The 10,889-nt window shown below is 37.2% G+C and overlaps 1 protein-coding gene across 3 annotated transcripts in view; it reads right to left on the bottom strand.

Moving 5' to 3' along the window:
• Positions 1–271: 271 nt before the first annotated feature.
• Positions 272–10,889, bottom strand: part of LOC106063233 (GATA-binding factor 3-like) — a 120,637-nt gene continuing 110,019 nt past the window's right edge. For all 3 annotated transcript variants that reach the window (XM_056026366.1, XM_056026365.1, XM_056026367.1), the window contains exon 6: positions 272–3,821. In XM_056026366.1, coding sequence (XP_055882341.1) covers positions 3,333–3,821 — 489 coding nt within the window. In that variant the 3' untranslated portion in view covers positions 272–3,332. The remainder of the gene's footprint in view (positions 3,822–10,889) is intronic.

Genomic DNA, 10,889 nt, shown 5'->3' with positions numbered 1-10,889 from the left:
AAAGTCAGTGGTCGGCTGAAATAGATAATAGTTACAATATTGTAAATAATTTTTAAAAAATGTAGACAATAAAATAAATTAGAAATGGGCGAACAAAACATATTTAGTATTCAGCATTTTTACATCAGCCATTTTGGACACAACAGTTTGCAGTACATTTCTAATGTCAAATACTAAATAGTCTACATTTCAAAAAATACAAAATGAAGTGTGTTACTTTGTGAACAAATAAATGTGAGTACATGATCGAGAATTCTACTTTGTATTTGTGTGTGTGTGTGTGTGTGTGTGTCTTGTAGAGATGATAGTTGAACACTACAAGTGTAACTCGATCGCTTGATGTTGACGTAATTATCTTCTTATCTTATCACATCTTATAAAGTATAGACGTTTCTTCTTCTAACACTTTAAAACCTTTTTATTTTGTTTTATTTTTCAAGCACTAACACAAAATTTTGCAAATGAGACTATTGTGAAGAGCTGTAAGCGAGACTCCATTCAACACACACACACACGCAGACACACACACACACACGAGTACACTGAAATATAAAAATTTAGTCTCAGACATAGAGACGGAACAAAGATATATATATATATTTTTTAAATCCAGTAATTTTTATTCTCGATTTAATGATTGAATAGTGATATTTAACTAATTATTAAAATTTCCATTTTATTCTGTCTAGGTCTCAAGCTGCAGAGTCGGGACCTGAAGATCTAGGGGCTACGTTGTCTAAATATAGACATGTTTGAAACATTCACTTAATGAAGCATTTTAAATCAATGTCCATTCAATACATAACCAAGACGTCTTCAAATAATATATTTCTCTTTTTTTTTTTGTTTCAAGTACAAGATAGTGCCCAATAGATCACAAGGTCTGAGAGGAGAACTCTGCTTTACTTTAGAAAGATAGTGTGATATATAACTGGAAGCCGTTAGCATATATATATCTTTTATAACAAACTTATTTTTAAATGATCGAAATATTCAAAAAGCACTTCACCACTACTACTACAGATTGTCATATTAAACATTAATCAGCTCTTTGTTTACAAATACAGTCTCCCAGAATATAAGACACAATCTGCTCAATCCTAAAATGTATAGTTTACCAACACTTCTGTGTTCTGTAGCCTACACTTAATACAGCAAAATAAAAAAAAAATATAAAAAACTTGCTATTTATGGGTTTGCCTCTATTTTACGAACATCTCCTATAAACTTATGTCACAACTAATTATACGTCTTGCAACTGGCAACGAAACTAAAAGACACAAAATACTCGTGATGACACAATGATGTTATAAGTAACAACGACATCAATAAAGATCAACATAACATCTGCATGCTCATCATTCCACATATCACAAAGTTGTATCGATTGATTCAAGAGCTTATCAACAAGGATGCGATCCACCAGGAATTTTTTTATTTTTTTAAAGTATAATTTACCAAATGTGAAAGCTGAATGAATAAAAAGAATGAATTCCATTGAATACAAGGCCGATGTCTCATTAACGAAACAATTTTCATGTCTAGAATTTCGTTTCTTTATGCTCGTATGAGATTTATCTTTTTGGGGTTTTCTTTTTAAACAAATAGTTTACCCTCTGATAGTGAAATTTGTATTTCTAGGTATTTTTATTGAGTCTGTAGATCATCCATTACTTACAAGCGTGTGTAATTGTGGGGAGGGGGGTAAATGTGTGTATGTGATTGTTTTCCATCCATGCCAAACGGTATTACAGCCTGTCAATGTAATTATTGACACTGACACAATAGACTGACATTTTATTGATAATAAATACAAAATACATTTCGACACTTTAACAAATTTTAAAAAAATGGATAGAAATAGTTCATGAACACACACACACACACACATACATATTTTCTTCCTTATTAATGTGTTTTGTTGACATTCAAACATAGCTGTTAAAAGTATCATTTATTCAGGCTATTCCACAAACAGTTGGTACAAAGTTTCAAGGCTGTGAAAATGCACAAAGAAACTTAAAACTGTTGTTGTTTTGACACGACATTTTGAATTGTTCCGTTTCTGATTACTCCGAGTTAGAATGTTCACAAAACAGACTTATACATAATATACCATATACATAGGCCAGTGATTCAAGGTATATTATGTTTTGCACACGAAGTAAGAAACGACAAGAGACTCTATCATTCGATATGTTGCCCTGGTTGTCACTGCACATATACACTCTACCGGTAGTTTATAGATCATGTATATACTTCACATATTTACATGACAGTGATTAACGTCAAAGGAGACACACACAAAAAAAACAGAAAATGGGGGGGGGGGTGTACAGGGTTCGGGAGTGTGGGCCGAGATAGAACATAACATTAAACTCACTATATATATTTACAACACTATAGCACGGTATCTTCTGGGGAGTTATTTTTATTATCTTTCAGTAAGGTATAGTTCTGGGTCTATTACCTGTTGAGGTATTTCGCCCAAATTCAAACGTATGGTTTTCCATGTTGCCATGAAGCGTCATCATTGGGTTTCGGGCCTTCGCAAACTTCGCGCTGCAGCCTAACCTGATACCCTTTAGACCTTCGTCTCTGAGCTGCTCCTGTAACCTGAGCCTATGAACCAACTAAATGATTTCGGGCTTTTCATCTTCCTGTGACAGTCATCTGCTGGCGGATCAAACAATCGCAACCCCCTGGTGGTTGCTGTGTCACATTAGACACGCGCATAACATCCATTATCATTTCAGAAGTAGTTTCTGTCAAAAATGTTTCGGGAATTTTAACTCAATTACATTTTTTTGTTAATTACTTTAAGAGATTTTTGAAAATGGTGGAAATCCATGGCGAATGTGTGTTCTTACATAACAACCTGCGGTTGTCGTAAAATCTGTGTTCAGTTTGGGAAATGCTGGAAAAGCGTGACGTATTTGTGTTCTTACACATCACGAGATTCTATGTCGTAAAGCCTATAGGTTTCATTGTCGTAAAAGATTCATTCATCTTGGGAAAAGATGGTTTTCAAAGAGAGGAGAGTGTGAAATTGCGTCATGTGTTCAGTGCTAAAAACATCGCATCCATTTGGTCAGAATCACGTGATCCGCAGACGACAAGACCCTTCCATTCGTTCCAAGCCTGATAGAGAAATGTCAACACATATATGTATCAACATAGCCCGCATAGTTTGCCCAAAGGAACTGATTGATCAAAGTTGATATCGGCAGATTCGATTTATTTCCTCACTTCCTGTCCTCTTCCTGTCTGCCCACAGTTGACCATTGTATGGCACTTAGCCTTTAGTGTATTCTTAAAGGCTAGGTCCAATGTCAAGCCATCGCCCCTACCATGTTGTTAGTGGACAGATTCAGGCCACTGGACGGGATATTGGGGATCGTTCCGTAGGACGAAGCGAAAGATGGCGACTGCAGCGACGAAGGGAAAGAGGAAGAGGGGAAAGATGGCGATTGGAGGGAGGAGGCGAACGACGGGGACTGCAGGGTGCTGTGAAACTGGTTGGAGAACCCTCCTCCGAGCCCGCCTCCGAGTCCTCCACCTAGTCCTCCACCAAGGCCGCCGGACATCTGGGAGTGGTGGTAGCCTCCGCCCAAGCCTTGGCCCCCCATGTGGTTCATGTAGGGGTTCATGGAGTGCATCGAGGGGCTGAAGGACGGGGCGCCGAACCCAGAGAACGGCTTGCTGTCCCTAAGGAAGTCGGACATGGCGACCATTCCTTTCTTGCCTTTCTTGCTCTTGGTAGACATCTTCCGGTTTCGTGTCTGGATCCCGTCCTTCTTCATGGTCAGCGGCCGGTTCACCTGGAGAGCAACAAGAGGGAAACGATTAATAATCCTGCGGGATTTAAAACTGCAAGTGTTGTGATGCAAACTTTGAGTTTCGATTGTTCAAAAAAAAAAAAAAAAACGTCTTCTGTAGAGAATTGAAAATAACTTCTCCTTTTTTGTTTTCACAGAGTTCATCAGAAATCTTTTGACATAACAGACAAAAAATAGACTTTTCTTACCAACAGTTAAAGCTATGTAGTCTCATTACATTTCTCTTACAGATTGCTATGTATTTTATTTTAGTCTGTAACCCAGAAAGAACCAAAATTTTACTTTACATAGCGCTATGTATTTTTGTGTTAATCACACGAGGTATTTGAGCAGAATCAATATAGCGTTGGTCTCAGTTATAGCTATGTATTGTGTACGTGTATAGAGCTTCTAAACATAAGTGACTACGCTTTAGTACGATGAACATCGACATTGTTAGGAATTAATTACTTACGACTTAATAATTTATTTTTTTTTTAAGTTGAAATGTACACATAAAAATAGCATATGGTGTTAAAACAAAGGGACAAGGGGTAAGGGGCCCTATTAATACCAGAGATACATCCACTCCAGCAGTATGACCCATATAGAAGAACATTCATAATCTTCACACCTGAAACAAATATCTAGGCTCCTCCCTAGAACGAAAGCAGCGTCTATCATTATATTATGATAATTATAACCTATTTATGTTTCTGTACTGGCTTGTATTTATTCTTTTCTTCTCGTGTTCTCTGTCTAAGTCTCTGAGTCTATATCTTTCTCTCATTCGCCTCCCCTTCAATATATTTATTCAGTTTATTGGTAATTGAAAACCCGATATTTAAAAAATAGCTGGTATACTAACCCCCCCCCCCCACACTTTTCTGTTTACAGATCTTTTCTGTATTAAGGAAAGAGTATGTGAATGGGAAAGAGGGGGGGGGGTGTGAGGGATATAGGGCGAGGGGTCTAATAACCATTTCCTCTTGTGTGCGACGTATTGTTTGTGAAGAGTATAGACAGAGCGGAGGAATGAGGGAGAGAGAGAGAGGCACAGTCTCTAATACCTCCCCCCCCCCTGTACCAGATACATGATATTACCCAAGCTAATTTCATAAGTATTGGATAAATATCCCGAGCCGAGCGGCAGATGAGGGCTTCAAGAGGAATTTACAAACCAGTTCTCAGTGGGGTTTTTCAGGTTTGAAGTCGGTTTGGGTTTCATACGGCCCGGGCCGTAGCAATAGTATAATTATCTTTTAGTTTGGAGAACAATGGTAATAGGAAAGAGTAGGCAAGCAAAGGAGAAGGGGGAGGTCGAAGAGGAAAGGGTTTGGGACAGACAGGGGGAGATAAATAGTACGGTATGGTAGACTAAGTGAAATAAAGTATCGGAATTATAGTTCGTTGTTGTTTAAACACTATATCTTGTGCCCCTTGGCTTAGGGTCGGATATTTTTGTGTTTAGTTGATCATGTGTCTGGAAAGATCGTATGAATATTGGTGGGGAAAAAAGTTAGGGTTATAGGGTTATACATAGATATAAGCTCTAAGTCAAAATACTCTTTTATGTTCCTATACAGTACATGCAGGGATATAATATTAATGTTGACAACAATGTCTACTACAAAGTTCTTGAGGCAGTGTGTAAGTGTGTGTGTGTGTGTGTATGGTGTGTGTGTGTGTGAGTAAAACAGTAAGTAGAAAAAAAATTACGAAAAGTAGCGGGGTGACGCAGTATAACAGTTTTGACCAAACCGTGAGGAGGTGCTAACCAGCCTCGAAACGTTTGACAATATAGTGGTATGAAGCCGCTAAAGTGTTAAAGCAAGGTCCACATTATAAATTTATTTACTACCTCCATGGATTGTGAATACACAGAGAATTAGTATTTAATTAGTATTTAATCTTAAAATGAAGTTTTACAAATTAGCATGTAGAATATTTTTTAAAAAAGGTCCAATGATAAACACCATTATATTTTTTAAGCAGATAATTTAAATCCCGGTAATTTAAATTTATTTAAATATTACGAATTTTAAGATGCGGTGAAGGAGCACACAATTGAAAAGAATGTCAGGCTGCATAAGGACGGACACTGTGAACCGACAATATCAAACGCCAATGAGACCCCAAAGAGTAGACTAGGATTATGATGTCTTGATACGACTCAAGAAATTTAACAGGAGTAAATTTAACATGGGAAAAGTCTGTGAAGATTTGAAGAAAATGGCGATGAACCAGCGCCCTCTCGTGGCTGTAGCTTCACTTTGTGGGATTTTATATAAAAAAAAAAAAAAAAAACCTGTTCATAAATGTTTCTTATTTCTGTGGTTAGGAACTTGATATAAAATTGGGCGGGGGAGGGGGGATCGCTTTTTATGTCTCCCCTTAGCTCAAGACTTGTCTGATTTCTCTTAACTTATATAGGTTACGAGTATTGACCACTCTCAGTTATTGTCCACTACATAAAAGTAGCGTCCACTTCTAGTTTTGATCGGCCAGTAACCTCACGGAGAAACGGAAATGACCACTTTGGGTGGAGTGGGGAGGGGAGAGACCGGTGAGGGAGTCTACACATGTGCAGTCTGCTAGGTCAGAGGTCAACACTTGGTAGACTATGTGACGTAATATACCACGATGCACTATGGGGCGGGCGGAGGGGTGGTGTGAAGGATGTAGAACGTTGAGATCACCATCATGGCCACTGAGGCATTTATTCCGCTTGAACAGCAACATCAACTTATAAGTGCAAAGAAAGTTTTATCATTGCACAAGTGAACGGTCACGGTCGAGGCATATCTGACATTGAAAAACATTTGAAATCAAAAACAATTCTCTTTACAATTGTGTACGACAAACTTGGTACAAATGTAGAATACTTCAAACTGTTTTTTAACAAAAAGTGTGTGTGAGAGAGAGAGAAAAAAGGGGGGTAAGAGGACTATAAAGTGGAGGCTATGGTTTCTTATTGGGAGAAGAAAAAAACCTTACTCCATTATTTGGTTATTGAAGTTGTGTGCTTGTGTATGTTTAGGTGGGGATGTGTTTTATTTTAACAAAGTTCCTTACAGCCCGAAAACATTTTGGGAAAATATGTACATCCTTTGAAAAGTGCATCAAATGAACAGGGACCTAAGTCCTCGTGTAAGTCAACACTATTAGCGTCTACATTAATGCCTGCGACTCTACAGTTTCATAACAGATATTTCTAGTCAAAGCATTATATATCGAACTAATCAAATCGACCCTTTAATTTCCTTGCAGCAAGGTTTGACTCTGTCTTTAGATACATCAAACGCGGGTTTAATCCTGTAATTGGCTACTGAATTCGAAACAGGATGCCCTGTTTTCCGGAAACTCCGCGGTAGAAGAAGCAGCCAACGTCCCGACTGGCCTGCTTGAAGAGCATGGCGGCACTCTCTGAAGCTCAACGGAACCGGATATTGCCTCTCTTGCGTGGAGTAATGAAAGTAGAACATTTGAAATTCGTGTTCTCCATTCGACCATTGGAAATCAATGTAACGCAGGAAGCCTCTAGAATACCTCCAGGGGAAAACACTGGAAAATGTTCTTATCTTGAAATGAGACTGGAACCAGTGAGGAGAAAAGAAGCTAGAAAGCCAAGACTAGCAACAAGGTGGCATAGATGCACAAGCACAGCGTAGGCAGAGCATACATTGGATTCACTAGAAGGAGACACCGACGTTGAAGTCCAATTTTGAAGTCAGTGACTACATGAAGACAGTGACTACACGTTGACAGTGACTACGTGAAGACAGTGACTACACGTTGACAGTGACTACATGAAGACAGTGACTATACGTTGACAGTGACTACATGAAGACAGTGACTACACGTTGACAGTGACTACATGAAGACAGTGACTATACGTTGACAGTGACTACATGAAGACAGTGACTACACGTTGACAGTGACTACATGAAGACAGTGACTACATGAAGACAGTGACTACATGAAGATATTGACTACATGTTGACAGTGACTACACGTTGACAGTGACTACATGAAGACAGTGACTACACGTTGACAGTGACTACATGAAGACAGTGACTACACGTTGACAGTGACTACATGAATTACGACCACAAAAAAAAAGTTGTGTAAACAAATTAAGTTCAGAAGTTGTCTATAAAATGCCTCCTTTGACATTGACACTTTTTCTCAGAGACTATTTTAACCATAAACTGTATATAGAGAAAGTGGCTAATGTGTAAATCACTGCCCGCAGTTTATCCCAGACTAGTTTGTCTGAACCGAGCTCGAAGAGCGCAATAAATCACGTGACTTTTAGAATGTCCCAATTCGCTTTTTCTGTCTTTTCTATTCTTGGTATCTACACATTTTGTAAACTTTACAGATTAGGTGATCACAGTTTAGTCAGCTGAATGTTGACACTATCCTCATTATATGGCATTTTGTTTGAAATATAAAAGCAAGCACACCAATAAATTTGTTTCGCTATTTCCTGAGGGCCCTTTATTGACTTGGTAAAAACATTGTCAAGCTAAAAACAAGCACAAGATAAAGTAACGAAATAATATAACAACAAAATACAAAATGTATGGAACTACGAGACCACACAAATATCTAGTTATTGTAACCTCGAGGGACACAGAAAACATGGCTGTTGGCGCCGCTCGGACGAGATTCGCGTGGCTAAGGCCATAGTATTGACGGACCTCCGTTTATCCCAGTTGCATTGTGTCGCGGCGGACTCCACGAACGTGCGGTAGAAAAAAGATGCGCCCAAGGGGCCGATTGGGTGACCGAGGGCAGGTTCTCCGCGGCTAGACCTCTTCGCCTCCCCCCTCCTCCCATCTCAGATCGATACACCTGTTCAATCAGTCGCTGTCACGCTTGATTGAGCCCAGAAGATGCTGCATTGGTAGCGGTTATAAGAAACAAGGCCTAATAGCTCCTATGTCTCCACGATTATAATAGCTTAGTTCTCCCTGACACACATTTCTCTCTAAAAACATGTTTTAAAAATCGTATTTCAATATCAGGTTTGATTAATCTTGTTTTTTTTTTTGTTTTTTTAAAGTTACCTTCTATAGTAGTCCACGGACTAGAACCCCCCCCCCCCCACCTCAACAATATGATAAACTGTTCAGGATCTTACATTCGTTTCCACAAATACAGAACCACTCAATGACACCGCGTTACTCTGACAAGAACCACTAGCCTATGGTGATGCCACGCACGTTTAATACAAACACATCACTCCACATAATAACAACAAGAAAAACAAGTTTAAAAAAAAAAAGATACATTTGAAAAAAAAAATGATAATAAAAATACGTCCATTATACAATTTTTAAAAGCCCAAACCGGGTATTATAGACATGATCTCGACACTGTCCTCTTCTTGAACGAAAGCTTAGATAATCTTTCAATAAACTTTAAGCAGCTTTAAATTCAATGAACAACTCTGTTATCAGTACACTACGGCTGACTACACATGTTTTGTTTTTTTTTAATTCAATTTATAGCCAAATTTAAATTTATTTCTTTTATACTTTGAAAAATTATAACGGTCAAACCAGAGTTTCCCCATGTGGCCAACGAGCTAGTCATTCTTTTCTCAGCGATATACATCAGCAGTTAAATTTATAGGAGAATCGCAAGAGCCTTTTTAGCGGCCCCCGTAAGGGGAAAAAGCCGCTATTAGGTTTGTGCAAAATGTCCGTCTGTCCGTCTGTCCGTCTGTCCGTCTGTCCGTCTGTCACACTCAGATCTCAAAAACTAGAAGAGATATGAAAAATATTATTTCATCATTAAATCCGGCTTGAAAAGTTTAGGTGCAACGGCTACTTTTGGTTTTCTAAAAGCAAACCGTTTAATTTATAAAATTAATTATGCAAGCGATTTTTTCATAAAAATACACCAATTCTAAAACAATTACGTAAATGTAAGGGAGGCAATGTTACAATATGCTAACAAAGATGGACAATTTTTGTGTATTTTCAGTATCACTAAGTCAAATATATTTTTAAAATGTACAGGAAATGTTTACAACAAATACAAATAATAGTTAAAGACGTTTTTTCTGGTCAACTAGCTGCTAAAATTAAAAGAAAACATTTCTGTTTGTTTATAAAGGCTAATAATGCACTTTGTATGTAAATATCACGCACATTTTTTTAAATGGACTTTTTATGCAGCGATTTTCGTGCAGTAGCGTAACGTCGCAACATGATCAGGTGCTAAACCAATTCCTTAAACTTTTTTTAAAAATCAGATTTTATTTATTTTTTTTTAGTGCCCCTATCCGAATAAAAGAAGCTTATTTTTGTGCGTTTTGTCTGTTGGTCGGTCTGTCCGTCACGATTAGATTTAAAAAACTAGAACTCTAAAAGCTATTGAAAATCTGATTTACCCTTTAATGTTCCTCCCATAACATCTTAATAGTTTTAAGTATCTAAAATTGATTGTTCCGGATTTTTTTGTGCAAAACTAATCAATGCCAACAAATGTTTGTTTGCTCTTCTAACTTATATTACATTCAATTTCCATGCTTAAACGTTGCAAAAACACATTATCAATAATATGTTGTTCCGTTTTTTATGTAAATAGCATATTAATGCTAAATCATAATCTCTATACTGACTTATATTTCATTAAGTGTAAAAATGTTCCGGATATTGTTTTATAAAACATGAATTATGCCTAATGATTGTTTGAAATCGCATAAGGCTTTTAAAAAAAGTAATTTACTAGAATTGATTACTGAAAATTACTTTTTAGACATTTAATTTTCTTGTAAAACATAACATAGAAGTTTTGTAATCGATAAAGAAAGTTCCGGATTTTGTTTCTTACAAATCGTCGCCAGAAATTTCCGAACTTATTTAAAAATCTACTAACGCCAAATAATTGTTTGAACTCCCTCTTCTAATTAATAAACAAATAATCTTCTCATTTACGAAATAATGTTTTTACGGATTTTTATGAAAAATATTTTAACTCACTACTCTCTTACAGTACATTTAACTTTCTACCTAAAACATTAAAAAATCTAATTATCGTTAATATTATGTTCCG

This window comes from Biomphalaria glabrata, chromosome 4 (assembly GCF_947242115.1).
Source record: "Biomphalaria glabrata chromosome 4, xgBioGlab47.1, whole genome shotgun sequence".
Lineage (NCBI taxonomy): Eukaryota > Metazoa > Mollusca > Gastropoda > Planorbidae > Biomphalaria > Biomphalaria glabrata.
The sequence above is the reverse complement of the archived record's forward strand: the minus strand, read 5'-3'. Positions and strand labels throughout refer to the sequence as shown.